Source organism: Labrus bergylta, chromosome 6 (assembly GCF_963930695.1).
Source record: "Labrus bergylta chromosome 6, fLabBer1.1, whole genome shotgun sequence".
NCBI lineage: Eukaryota > Metazoa > Chordata > Actinopteri > Labriformes > Labridae > Labrus > Labrus bergylta.
Window position 1 is genome coordinate 4,749,716 of NC_089200.1, and position 15,252 is coordinate 4,764,967.

Consider the following 15,252-nt stretch of genomic DNA (forward strand, 5'->3'; position numbering starts at 1 on the left):
CCAACACACATCAAAATCCTTTTGATTAAAATTGAGTCTCAGGAGGACTGTTTATGATTAAAAAAAAAAGATAAACTGGTTTAGAGAGTTATAATACGTGTATTAGACAGATGAACTCTAACTCACAACAGACTCCATATTGGAAAGAAGATAAAACTCTGTAAAACATGGTATCCACTCTTCTACAAGTGCTGAAGCTCAACCTGTTAAATCTAAATTTAAAGGTGACATAAGGATTGTACGTCTTCAATCATGGTGAAGAATTGGTCCTGTTTAGATGATCACAGGCCATAGAGACAATGGGAAAGGTCATATCATATTAATAACTCTTTCCACAAGTGGAAGTGTACATACCTAGTGTTATTCTATTATTGTATTTTTTCTCCCTTTATTTAACTGATGTACGTATGTTTGATTTTTAACTTCTTGTTATTTTTGATAATTATATTCCTGTTTCTTGAGCTGTTGTGACAAAAAATGTTCAATAACGTTTTTTTTTTTTGTTTTTTTTTAAAGATTTATTTTTGGGCTTTTTTGTGCCTTTAATTGAGAGATGGGACATCTCAAGCCGTCCGCTTGGAAGACTACGGCCTCCATACATGGGGCGCACGCACTAACCACTGCTCCACCAGCGCCCCAATAAAGTTTATACTTATCTTTATTTTTATCTTTATCTGCAAACTACTCCCAGGGGGGAAAGAACGGTGCTAAAATAGTTAGCCAGGAGCTGGAATGCCAGATACGCGCAAAAAGGAAACAATATCAGCATAATTACATTGGAGGCATATGAATTTCTATGAATGGATGAATTACTTCTGATGGTCTCACTGCATAGCACACGGCGATTTAAAACAACATTAACAGGGTGGTGACATTTTCCTTCCCTTCTGCCTCGGAGCTACAGAGAAACTTCAGCTCAAGTCAACCTTACTTCCTCCTTGTCTCTTCCTGAAGAGAGAGCATTACTGACGAGGACGGAGCGGCTCTGACTCCAGGATGTCAGCAAGAGAGAGAGGAAGAGGACAGTCTGCTGCGCAAATTCAGTGTGTGTGTGTTTGTGTGGCACAGCAAGAGAAACTGATGAGAGTGTGTGTGTGTGTGTGTGTGTGTGTGTGTGTGTGTGTGTGATGGTGTTGCACAAGGCCAGTCGTCGCTGACGGCGTCTTTCAAGGAAAGAGTAAAGAGGAGGAGGAGGAGAAGTGCTCTCATTTCGTTTTCTGCTGGTAGAAAATGTCATCATGCATCAGTCTGTTTGGCTACTGGCACAAAATCCAGCCACACACCCACGCACCTACACACACACACACACACACACACACACACACACACACACACACAGTCGACAGGGAGGTAAGGAAGCCGTGAAGAGAAGGCGAGAAAGTGTCGCGCAACGACCAGGATGGAGGCAGAAGAAAGGAGGAGGGAGATGGAGGCCATCTGGTCCCTCTGCGTTCACACTCACATTCACTAACTGCAGAAATGACACAATCGCCTCAGAGGAGATCTGCAGCCAGGAGAAGGTCCTGATCTCTTTCTGAAGGTCTGATGTTTTGCTTTTACCAGCTGCTCACATTCACAGGAGCCTCTGGGCACAAATCTAACCTCAGAGTCTTCTTCCTCCTCCCCCACCGTATTCATCCACTGTGTTTATGTCCTCCTGCCTCCTCATGTCTTATCTTCCTTGGCTAATTTATTCAGAAACACATTTTTTTTCTCTAAATGTCTTCTCATAATCTTTGTCACAATTCAGGCTCTGAGCTGCTTTCTTTGCTTTTCAGCATCTATCTCGAGGCTACACGAGCGTCTTTGTGTGCACTTGATAAATCTAGAGCTCAAACAGCAGCTGGGAATAACATCACAGAGAAAACAGCTGGAGGATATATTCTAAAAAAAAATAAAAAAAAATAAAAAATCAACAAGTGCCAATGGAGGTGTTTGAAATTTAAACATCACAACACGTTTAGGCCAATGAACCAAGGTTTAACAGGACTGCAGTCTGAGTCATCCAAACATATACACTTCTGACTTTCAATTGTAATCCTCCATAAACTCAATTATGTTCTAAATGTTCATCATCAGATGAGGGTCAGACAGCATGCCGAATAGTTTTCCTTAGCCCAATGATGGGTAACTCATTAAGAAGCATAAACCTGCTATGCGTAGGAAAGTATTAATTTATTTTGACAGAGTCAATATTGCTTTATGTTGTTTCTCAGGCATCTAATTCTCAGGCATCAATTTAATTGACTAACCTCTTAAGTCACTAAGGACAAAAATGTCCGTGCCAAAAATGTTGTTTAAGAGATTTATGCAGAAAAAAGTAGAAAAAAATATTAATCTGTTCTATTTTTATAGCAGTTTTTTGTAAGTGGACATTTTAGTCCTTAGTGACTTAAAAGGGTAGTACATTTTTTACACAGTGCTCTATTGATCTATTAAAAAAAAAAAATGTGCATTCCAAAATGTGTCAAGAGAGAGTCTTTCTTACAAAAAATGGTGTCATATGCACTAACAGACAAAATGATGACCAGATGAAGACGAAACATTTGACCAAATGGACAAAAATGTCCATAGTGATGCATGAGGGTTAAAGTTAAACAGTGATACACTTTCAGACATTTCCATGAGTGTAATTTTAATCTCAGAGTTATTAGAGTAAACTGCCCAGTTCATGATTGGGAGGCTGTGGCTCTAGGAGAAAATAGTGCTCAAATAATGCAAAAAGTCAGTGGTTCAATTAATGGTCCCTGTGGTCCACCTGTCAAAGTGTCCTTAGGCATGACACCTAATCACAAATATAGAATAGAATAGACTTTACTGTCATTGCACAAGAGTACAACAAAATTTACTGTGCCATGCCTGAAATATAAAAATATAAATATATAGAATAAAAACAAATATATACATATACACACATGTATATATATATATATACCTACACAAATACAGTAGAAAATATCCAAACACACACACACCAACACACACACAATCATCATTAGTTTGTAATTAAATATCAGGTTTAGGTTGGATTAGATCGTGATCAACACTTTGGCATCTTGTATGGAAACCTCTGCCCTCAGTGTACTGATGGGGACAATGTGTTGAGTAGTGTAAAGTGCTTTAAGTGGTCAGAAGACTAGAGAGGTGCTACGTTAATGCAGTTCATAAATTATATACAATCCTGCTTTTGAAGGCTTTGTTCTGGAACACAGATTGGTTGTGCAGAAGAACTGGGAATACACCAGAACAGGCAGATGAACTGAAGGGAAGCGATGATCATTGTTTTGTTTTGTCTCCATTCTGTTCTTTTAAAAACATATATTACGTACAGTGTCCATTGTTGTAGTTTTTCCTTTTTTTGTAGTAATTTTTGCCTCTACTACAGAAAACAATGCTACAGAAAATTAACTTTTTTTACATCTTACTCACAAGGAACTCAAAGTGCATTACACAGATTGGGCCACTACTGGTCTGTTTTTTTTATTTATTGCAGTGCACCTTGAGTCGGAGTACTAAAAAATGACATGATTGGAGTTGTTATGTAACTCTGGATGGATCAATATCAACAATATACATTTGTGCATTACTTATATTTAGCATAAAGACAATTATAGGAGGTGAAAAAGCAAGCGGACAGTGAGGTAGAAAGAGTCCCACAAATAGGACATTAAGGTCTCATAACAAATTTCAGAAAATTCACTCATTCACTGACGTACCTACATAAACTTTTTTTGGTATTGTTTTTTTTTTTAACACAAGCATTTCCACTCATCTTGAAATGTGTACTTCAAATCAATCTAAATGTCGTACCTGGAAGTTGTTAAATATGAATCTGTGTCGATGAAAAAGTACTGTTTCCTCTCAGTTGTATTACCTTCATGTGTGTGTAAGTTTGCTTGTGTGTATTTTTTTTTTTTTTTTTTACAAGTGTCATACTGTGTCTCCGGCTGGGGGTTGGGTTTATTTCAGGCAGCAGGAGCTGGTGGAGGAGCCCAATCAGTCTATAGAACTATAATTATCCTGTCAGAGAGTCTCTGCTGGCACAGCGCTGTGGAGGAGGGATACCACAGCTACACACATGATTTCTACCAGGGGGGTCTAAAGCATGTGCAGCATGTCAAACTCCAGTTTATTTGAACACTGGGTGCAGTTATCAGATGTCAGTGGATTAAGAATTTACATGTTTACATGCTGTGTGTATGTTAGCCTGGAGAGTCCCATGTTTTGGTGCAACAGTGTCTGGATATTATGTTTTCTTCTACAGAGAATATTCATGTTTTTTCAAAATAATCCTGTGTCCTTAAATTGATGCATGTACTGCCCTCATGAATTGGAAGCTCATGGAAGGTGTTCCTAAATAGCATAGAAAAAGACTCTTTAATGCCCTTATAAGGGCATGAGACTTTAGGGCTGTGTGCACACAGGATTGAAAAGATAAGCAGAGAGAGGTCGGCAATACCTTCTTTAATTGATTTAATCCATTTTTATTCATAGTTCTATGAATCACCAATGTTTGATACTGTGTACTTTGTGAAGCACTTTTAATGTATGTTTTATTTTGTTTGATTGTGTGCATTCTGTAAAGCACTTTGTAACCTTGTTAAGATAAGTGCTATATAAATAAAGTTATTATTATTATTATTATCATATAATATATTATTATCTAAATTTAAACTTCAATACTCCAAATGTAAATGAATAATCAGAAGTGGATATCAATTATTAACCACAAACAGATATCGTTTATTTAGAGAATCATCATCATCATCATCATCAGAAAAGGAGGCACACCAAACAATTAAAGGAAAATCATTGATGTTGCAATAAAATGTTTCCCATTATTTAAATGTTGTGCTTTGTGTTTAATTTAAAAATATGAATCTTTACATTTTGCTGTCCTGTGTGTACTGAACAAAGCAGCTATAAGATCCAGGAAAGCTAATATCGGTAGCCAAAGATAAAATCTTGCTAAATTGAAAATGGGTGGAATTACTGATTGTTTTTTTTTTTTTGCATCATTGCCAGCCATCGTCTGAACAATTAAAAATATGTACGCTGAATTCATCAGAGCATGTCAGATAGGAGACAAAAGTAGAAATAGATGTAAAAGTCTTATCACAATAAAAACATAATCTTGATTGTGGAAAAGGTGAGTCGAGTGAATGAGATGATGGTGAGTAAAAGTTGATGAAAATCAAACGTCTTGAAGTGCACATATACTGCATTCAAATAATACACCTCGTAAAAAGCATATCTTATGTCAGACAACCACAAAGTGTGTAGATTATTTAACCCTATTAGGGGTTCACAGTGTAACTTTCTTCCCTTCCTGTATGCATGCTGGTTCGTGCCGCTCTTTTGGCGTCGTACTCACCATACCCTGGGCAGCGATGAGTGCAGCCAGGGTGCTTCTCCCTGAGGTCCCGGGGCTGCAGAGTGACAGACGAACCTCCTGTCCTCCCACCAGCGTTCTGTCCATTTCCATCAGCACAGCCTCCGCCTGTTCCGAACTCTCATACTCCACGACGCCAAAGCCTCGGACCGGGCTGCCCTCGTCCTGAGCAAGCTGGAAGATGGATACGAAAAAAAAAGATTTTGAGGACTTTGATTTTAATTTAAAGTGACAACTTAAAACATTTTCTGAAAAGGTTTTTTCTTGAATGTGCACATTGGCAGATTAAGGCCTCTTTTCGTTTTCAAAATCTGGATCTGCATTCAGACGTTAATGTTTTGATAACAACCGCCATGCACACTACTCTACAAAAACAATCAACATGTTGTAGTATGCATGCTGGACCAGGAGTTGGCGCTGTGACTTCCTAATAAAACATAAAAATACTCTTCCGTCTACAGAGCAGTGAGGTGTAAACATCCAGAAATGGCTGACAGTTTTTGCAGGTCTAAAGATCTTTTTGGTACAGTATACGTTGATTTTGGCGACCCCTGTGGACAAAGCCGTTCCTTTTGTCATTTTGATGATATTGTTCTGCACATGCCTAAAAAAAACCTCATCCTGGTTTCTTTTAACGGCCGGTCATATCACTTAATTCTTTCCAGTGGAAAAAGTCAACAAAAGTTATTTAGGCAGCATGCTGTTTAAGGCTTTATATGAGATTTTTTTTGATCCAGCAGATGTCGCCCCTTGAGCACCAGCATGAAACCAAAACAATTCACGCTGCATTGTTGTGTTAGCATGCTAATGCTAGCGATCTTTATTATGCTCGTATCTTCACCTGATGTGTTTCAAATACATGGGCCAGACGTGGCCATCGAACAGGCTGGGGGGGGGTGTGGCACAGTGTAGTTCCTAGAGCACCTCACACTGCATGTAAATTTACCTGAAATGAGCGTGATCTAGAAACACAGTTAAGCAGTGAGTACAGTATGTTATGACTCACAGAGTTATTTTCAGAGGATATACTGGATTTATATTATATTTAAGTGTGAAAAATCACATATAAAGACTTTAAAGCCTCATCTGACACCCAGTGCAGCAGTTTCAGACATCAAAAAATTACATTATATTAAACTATATATTGATAATAAATCTTGTTGCTGATGGCCTTGTTTGCTTTTACAGTGGCATAAGTATTCATTTCAGTCTTTTTGATAACTAGTTAGAAACTCTCACAGGAGTTCAGTTAAAGCAGGGGTGTCAAAGTCCTATTGGGTCGGGGGCGGATTTGTTCAAATGAGACCTCAAGTGGGCCGGATTTATTTAGCAGACATCACTATAACTCAACACATAGGCTGATGTATGATTAAAACAAATAAAGCTAAAGGAGTGCTACTAAGTAAACTCAGTTAAACGAAATGAGTCTGGCAGTCCGTTCTTCTCCGTGTCCGCACTATCGTAATCTAACTCTGTCACTGACTTTTTATGCACCGTGAATCTGTGCCATCTCGCAATTCGAGAAAGCATTTTAGCGCTGCTCCACAGTTAAACCAGCAGACCTCTGTATGATCGGACAGCCTGTGCGTGACATTGTTTTCAGATAAGAATGAAATGTTCAGTAATAGTTATATTTTTACAGTCTGATGAAAGCTGGTGATAAAGGCACAACAGCAGGCTACTGCATTTAGAAGTGATGTCACACTGAAACCTTTAGGTGATCAACACAACACGTTCACCTCTGAGTGACCTAAAAATGGACCATCTGTAATTAAAATCAGTTATTATTCATTTTAATTTACTGTTTTTACAATAAGCAGAGGTAAAACTAGTTGGGAGATGCATCGGGCTCAACGCTGCTGTCCACAGCCTACACTTAGTCTGGATGTGAGGAGACGGTCTGGGCCGTTACGCAGGACAGAGAGGATTGTTTTTATTTGCACGAGCTGCTCTTTGTGGCTCACTCCATAGGAAGCTTTGTTATCATTACTAAAACTTTTGTTTTCCATCAGTGAAGACAGGAGAAACTGGTAAGAAGTGTGGACAGAACTGAAGACTGTCAGGATGAGCGCTGATTAAGTCCCGTAGCTTTGATACGATTCTGGCAACTTGTGAGCAAATAAAACTCACAAATAAAACCGTTTAATTAATATTCGTATCATGATATCAACCTTTACGTTGCTCATTATAGGTTTTAATTTGTCATTTGTCGGGCCGGATAGGGCCCGCGGGCCGTATGTCTGACATCCCTGAGTTAAAGGGTTAAAGTGAACACTTTTACAGAGTAAACTCGATTAAAACACATTATAAATCAATGACCTGCAACAAGCATGGTGAAATACTGATTCAGTGTTCCATCAGTTACAAAATAAAATGTTAAAAGATCATAATTCAGATATTTTAAAACATTTAAACACAGCTATAACAGTGAAGTAATTGGTGCCCTGCGGTCCTTTTGAACCGCAGGGCACCAAAGACTTCTGTTTATACAACTAATACGATTATTTATGCTTCTGCAACAGCTCGACTTGGTGAACAGTTAAAGCATGCACTGCTTCACAGCTGCAATTTATTTTCTTCCCATAATTACTATGGGAAGGAAAAATGGTCCCTACAAGACACCATGGATGGTATGTTCATGTCTCTATCAAGGAACAGTGATAGTTTCTATGCATGAAGCTGGATATAAGAGCAATTTATATTGTTTTATTCAAAGCCAGAACACAGTCAACACTGCAACGCTGGCAACAATTGAGAAGTCGGTGGTTTAACTCTGAAGGCCAACGGTGGCAGTCGGCGTAATGAAAATACTGTCTCACCCAATCTTTAGGTCAAGCAAGGTTTATTGTTCTGAACCGTAAATAACTCGTCAGAACCAAACGAGAACGCTTTGTGGAAATGGGGCTTAAGTGACTAAGGGCACATGCACGCTTTATGTTATTATGAGGCGTGCTCAGTTTACAAACAGGCGGACTCGAGAGATTCTGCATTGGCTTCAATTTTCAACAGCAAAGGCCGACGCTTAATTCAAACACACACACAACCTAACAAACATAAAAACAAACAAAAAATCCCATGGACTCTCAATGAGTGTGAGAGAAACAAAAAGAGACCGGATTTAGAACAAATCTCTTTGTACCACTTTTTTTGCCTTTGTCTGGTCGAACATGGAGATTTAAAAGAAGAAAATTTCCGTTTTGTTTTAACGGTCGCCGGTCAATACAAACAATGCTCTCCAGGCCAGACGGCGCGAGTGATGACTGAATGAGTAGACTTTTCTGTCAGGAGGGTTCAGTCATTTCCACTGTGTGCGGAGCAGCTAAATAATGCAAGCAAGCTAATAGCTTTATGCTAATGGGTGATATTGGATCATGAAAATAGCTAAAAGCTAATGGCTCAATGTTAAAACACACCACTTGACCTATTGGTGGTGGCTGAGCTCAATTAAAAAATACATGATGGGTGCTTTAATTTATTTAAACAAGATGTGTCCAATATGTGAGACTGTTTCAAATATCTGGAACACATTCATCAAGTGAACTTTTCAGTTTATATAAATACTAAAAAGATGTATCTTACTATTTAAATGACACATTTTAGAAACTGTTGGAGAACAATCCAACAAAAGCCATACACTTGCTATCATTAGATTAAATAAAGTCATCATGCTGCAACCAGAATAATAATATGTTCATCATTCTATCACATGAAAACTTTCATATGATTTCAAAATAAACTCGTCTTTTGCAGACATTTTCCCATTTTTTTTTACTGTCATTGCCCTCCTGGACACTAGGGGCAGCACCTGAGTTTATTACCCAAAAGGTAAAATCAAACTCATCTCATTCTCTAACTCCTGGGAAGCAACGCAAATGTTGGACTTCATTTTTTTAAAGGTCTCATATCTCACAAATATTCTTTCACATGGATGGCATTTTTCATGACAGACGCACCTGAAGTGAATGAACGCTGTTTTAAACAGAGCCGGTTCAAATGCTCGTCTACATCTCAGAAAAAGAAAAAAAAAAAACATGAATCAAAATGGAAAATTAGCTTTCTTTGGTTATGTGACATTGTTTTACCATTATTTCACTCCAAGGAGGCTGGATGTTTCTATTTCATACCATTGGTCTAGTAACACTTTGTTATTATTCTCCTTTTTTAAATCTTCAACTTAGGAGATAGAAAAGAGTCTTTTATTTACTATAACTCACATTCTTCAGCTCAGAAACGTTCTGCAAAATGAGATTATCTGTCCTGTTACATTTTTCATTTTTGAAGCTTTTTCACATTGATTTGAAAAATAATTTATGACAAAAAACAAAAAACTGTACTTGTACTGTGCTGAGTGATGACTGTTAGCATCAGCGCTCAATCAAGTTGCCCTCTCCCCCCTCCTCCACCCTCCCTCCCTCCACCCATTCTTTCTCTCATTCGCCTCCTGCTCCTTCTGGTCTGAACAGAGGATGGATGGATGGATGGATGGATGGATGGATAGATGGATGGATGGATGGACGGAGGAGTAAGTCGATAGGCTATTATCATCAGCATACATTAAGCAAACTGTATGGAAATGACCTGAAGCACTCTACCTCTTGAGATATGGATAGATGGATGGATGGATGGAAGAAGGAAGGAGAGTGGGAGTGAAGAGAGGATGGAGAGAAAAAGAGAGGAGGAGGAGGAAAGAGGAGAGGAGAAGAAAAACATTAGTGACTGATAAAGTGAGAGCGACCAAAAAGCCGGAAAAGACGGGAGGGGAAAACAGATGAAAAACTTGCTAATCATTATTTGTGTGTGTGTGTGTGTGTGTGTGTGTGTGTGTGTGTGTGTGTGAGAAAAAATGAGGAACAAACATTATATATTAAATTCAAATTAGATTTTGTGCAAATGGTATTCAAACTATCATCAACTCTGTGTTTGTGTGACTGTGTGAGTAATGATGTGAAGACGGAGTAGAGCTTCTCTCCTCTCACACTGCATCACATATTCAATCGTTTGTCAAACCTGCACAAAATCATGCAAATCTAACAAATGCATGGGAGAAATCTACAGTACACATGTTCTTTGGTTGTCTTCATGTGTTTCTAAGTGAAAAAATACAGACATTTTGAAAGAGTCTTCTTCAAACTATTAACAGGGTTTGAGGAAGGAACCATATGGCAGCTGATAAAGGCATATTCTCAGTTCTACAAACGCGATGAAGATAGATTTAGAAGAGAAACCAGACCTTTTGCATCTGTGATGTTGTGGGTTTTTTTACGTTTTGTCATGTAATTTTGTTAACTCTACTTAGACTTTGGCTATACTCTTGATGTTTTGTGTGTTAGATGCAAATCCACCTAAAGATTAAATTGGCTCCTTCTTGGCTCCTTGCAAAGACGCTCAGACAAAGAAGTTGAGCCGGAAGTTTTTACAACATCCTGATGAACGAACGTCATTGAAAACATGACCTCTTCAATCAATCAATCAAACTTTATTTATAAAGCACCTTTCAGACAAATTAAATTGCAGTTCAAAGTGCTTTACAAGAGTGCAGTTTATAAAATCATTGAGAGACTAATGCACACCAATAAGAATAAAAAAAAAATATGTATAAAAATGAAAAAATAAAATACGATACATAAAAGCAATAAGATATTAAAATTAATACATAGGAGAAGAATATTTAAAATTGTAGTAGGATAAAAAAGACAATACAATAATGTTGAATTTATATAAAAGCCAGACTGAATAAATGAGTTTTAAGACTGTGTTTAAAAATCTCAATATTCTCGGCTCCTCTCTTCAGAGGAGGTTAAATAGAAATATAAAGATATCTGTTCTACTAAAAGGGTTTTCTTTACACTGTATTTGAAATGTTTAAGGTTCACAAAGTTAAACAAAAGTCAGAGTGCGTTTACATGGGACATGAGTATCCTGGTTTTGATCATCTCCAGGTAGGTGTGTATATATGCACACAGAGAGACCTGCTTATTCACATCCCTGTAAACATGTTAGATACTAGTATCCTGGTTTCTGATTACTGCATCTTATTTGTGCAGGCACCTGAACGCTACATCGTACATGTTGGAACACAGCCGCCCTGTAGCCTGTTCACCACAGACTTGAGTATGTCAGCATTTCGATGCTGTCTCCCACCTAAACTTTCAATGATATTTCATTCTTTCATTACCGAAATACAAAACTCAGATTTGTTGTCCCGTCACATGTAAGACGCTCTCATTGCCAAGTTTGTTTTGCTGATACGTCACCAGGCTGAGGCCACGCCTGCACAGGTAGTCGGCAGCTGTCAGAAAAGCTGTGAGTTCTCCAGGTAGCTAAATCAGGTTTCCAAAAAGTCAGGATAAGGGCTTATCCTGGTTTCTAAAATCATTTTATAATGAAAATCGGGATACTAAGGTCCATGTAAACGCACTCAATGAGTGTTGTACCGAGGTCAGCAAAGCAGGTTCCAAAATGCTATCTTTTTTTTTGGAGGAGGAGGAGGACAGTGGGTAAAGTAGGAAAACCATGATGATAGAGTGAGAAATGACAAGTGGCAACGTACTGAGAGTTAAACCCCAGCTTCTCGCTTCAAGGACTATAGCCTCTGCTTTCTGTACATGGGGTGCATGATAAAAACCGCTAGGCTATCCGGCCCCCCCAAAGGAAACGTTTCACAGGAGAAAATATCACTGTGTTGATATGTGTTGATTTTGTCTCATCACAGCTCACTTCTGCAGATCAGGATTATTTGGTAAAACGAAGGAAATTTGACAGAATCTGGTATTATCTTGAATGCATCATGTACTGTATATCTCTGACTGTGTGTGTGTGTGTGTGTGTGTATGTGTGTGTGTGTGTGTGTGTGTGTGTGTGTGTGTGTGTGTGTGTGTGTGTGTGTGTGTGTGTGTGTGTGTAACAATGTGTCTGACAGCTCTTGACCCCGAGTCACAGTCCCCCCCCCTCTGGAGCCAAGAGATGCTGACTGGGTCATCGGCAGGGCGAAGACTGTGCGGACCACCGTCTGTCAGTTTGTGTTTGTGTGTGTGTGTGTTTGTTGTGTGTGTGTGTGTGTGTGTGTGTGTGTGTGTGAGTTTAAACAGCCACATCAGCTGTATGAAGTATGAGTGATGAGGTCACGACAGGCCCCCCCGTCAGAGCCGTCTGTGGACCCGTCACAGTGACAAGTTTAACTGTAAAGATCTTTATGAAGAGGGCTGGAAGAGGATGTGTCTGTGTGGGCGAGAGAGTGAGGGAAAGAGGGGACGCAAATATTGTGATTATTAAAAAGTGATTATTAAAAAGCGAATGAGTAAACAGGAAATCATATGAACTAAGACTTGGAGAGCTCACATGAAAAAAAGAGTTCCAGTAAATCCCGCTAGAAATGAAAGAAAACAACAAAATGTTCAGGTGGATTTTTTTAATTTTTATTTGTGTTCAGCTTTGCATGATTAAAACTAACCTATCTTGGAATACTTTAGCTGTTACTCTATTCATCATTCCTCCCTCCTCCCTAACTAATGTCCCCCTCCATCTTTTAACAGATACAAGAATATTTCAGACCAAACTTGTTGAAAGTCCACATGTACTAAAGTTTTGATTGATTTTCAACTTCTTGTTATCTTTGATAATTATTTTCCTGTTTCTTGAGCTGTTGTGACAAAAATCCATAAAGTTTATCTTTATCTTTACTAAGACTTGGAGATCTCACATGAAAAAAAAGTTCCCGTAAATCCCGCTAGAAATTCAGAAAACAACAAAATGTCCAGGTGGATTTTTTTCTTTTTTTTTTGTGCTCATCTTTGAATGATTTAACACTCCACGCTTATATAATCCTTTCTTTGAAAAATCATTTTGGAAACCCTTTAAACTTTGGATAATTGTGTCAAGATTCTCCAAAAAACTACTCAAAAAATAATTTCGTTTGCTACTTGTCTCTATTGTTACTCTAGTCATCATTCCTTCCATCTTTTAACAGATTCAAGAATATTTCAGACCAAACTTGTTGAAAGTCCATATGCGAGTCTCAGCTGCTCTCAGACATCATTATTACATTTACCTTCTGCAAATAAAGCCTCTAACCTCTCTCCACTCTTTCACCTCAGCTCTCCATCTCTTCCTCCGACCCTCCACCGCTCGCCCCTCCCCACCCTCTCTCTCTAATAGGTCTGGCATTCTCCGCACCATCCTCCCTCCTCGCTGTCTGCGTCCTGCCGTCCTTCTCTCTAACACGGTTGACATTCTTCTCCCGCTCCTGCCTCCGTCTCTCCCGGCTGACTCAGGCTAAAGTGCTGAACTGGAGGGCCCCCTCTTATGTGGGCAGCGAGAATTACGGCGCTCAGAGCCAAGGCCACATGTTAAGAGCGCTCTGAGCAGAGGAGAAGTGACAAGGTGGTCGAGTGTAGAGAGGAAGAGGAGGGTTTGATAAGGCAGACTGGAGATGACGACAGCAAGACATTTAGGTTGATTTACAACAAACGATGTCAACAGAACAGATCTTAATCTTAAGTGTCCATTCACAAAGGATTTCTAGGTCTCTGTACACAAGTTGAAAACCTTAAAAAAAAACCTGAAGATGGGAATTGATTGATTTTTATCTGTCATCTATACACATGTTCCAATATTTATTTTTTGCCTAATTTGCTCTAAAAGTGTGTTGGATAGTTGTATTGTATACATAATTCACAGATTTTATAAATGTCCTTCTCCTGTTCACATTTCCGTCCTTTCTTCATGCTTTTATTCCTATTTTAGAAACGGCAACACCCCAACAATACCTCCTATAGATAAACAAAGTATTTCTGATTCTAGTTTATAACGAAGGAGAAGTTGTACAAAATATAAAAGATTTAAAAATTAGAGAATTAACATCTTGTTAAAAAAAAATAAAACCCAGCTGCAAAAACTCAACACTAAGTGAAGAGTTGATGTTTGAACAGAAGCAGGATGAAGTAAACACTTTATTCACACATTCAGTTTACAACTACAATCCCTTTTTTTAAAGCGGGATGTCTGATCAGTGTCAAAAGCAAAGACTCATTTAGACAGCTGAAGTTATCTTTCATCAAAATGTGTTTCTTTGTACATTTCTTTAACACTGTTATGTTGAGGTTCGATTTTCACACTGTAATAAAAATAATATTGATATTATATATTATATTGTGGATATTAATGATACTTTTTCATTGTGAAGCATCAATAATGAGCCTTTAAAAATAATTGTATAGGTAAGTTTTGCTTTTGTTTGAATTGACATTTAAGGAAATTACGGGAGAGAAAACAAATGATGACATACAAGTCAATTCATCTGAGAGGTCACAATTATACGCTTATTATTTTAAATGCCAAGGACTTTCTGGATTGCTATAATACATTTACCTTTATGGTGAAAAATGTTATAACTAGACTGAAAATGAAAATGACCATAGTTATGTCTTTTATCAAAGCAGAGCTGGTGCAATGGGATTAGTCATTCTTAACATGTTTTTTTACATCTTGCATTGTAATCCAGTGAGCTCTCAGTAGTGTCATACAAACTTGTACAGTGAGTGTGGGGAACCTCACCTCCCCTGTGCTATATGTATGTTTTTATATTTTAAATGAAGCCCAGACTGAAACTAAATTTAAAAATGTTTATTTCAACAATATAATGAAATAAAAAATGAAGAAACAATGTTCACAAAGCTTCACATGAGGCCATAAATTCAACATCAGCTACTTTGCTAATCCAGACAATCCAGACAGAAAATGCAAAAAACAAGAGGTTTACATTTTCAGACAAGTATTTTGTTTTTTTGCCGATGATTTTGAGAATTAACATCAAAGCACTGTGTCTGGTTTTAGCAGCTACATTCACTTTTCTAACCTTTCAT

At 38.1% G+C, this 15,252-nt stretch overlaps 1 protein-coding gene across 1 annotated transcript in view; it reads right to left on the reverse strand.

The window, feature by feature from the left end:
* The window catches only part of raver2 (ribonucleoprotein, PTB-binding 2), a 98,180-nt gene that overhangs the window by 23,783 nt on the left and 59,145 nt on the right, over positions 1 to 15,252 (reverse strand). Inside the window, exon 5 of the mRNA XM_065955601.1 lies at positions 5,375 to 5,566. Coding sequence (XP_065811673.1) covers positions 5,375 to 5,566 — 192 coding nt within the window. The remainder of the gene's footprint in view (positions 1 to 5,374; positions 5,567 to 15,252) is intronic.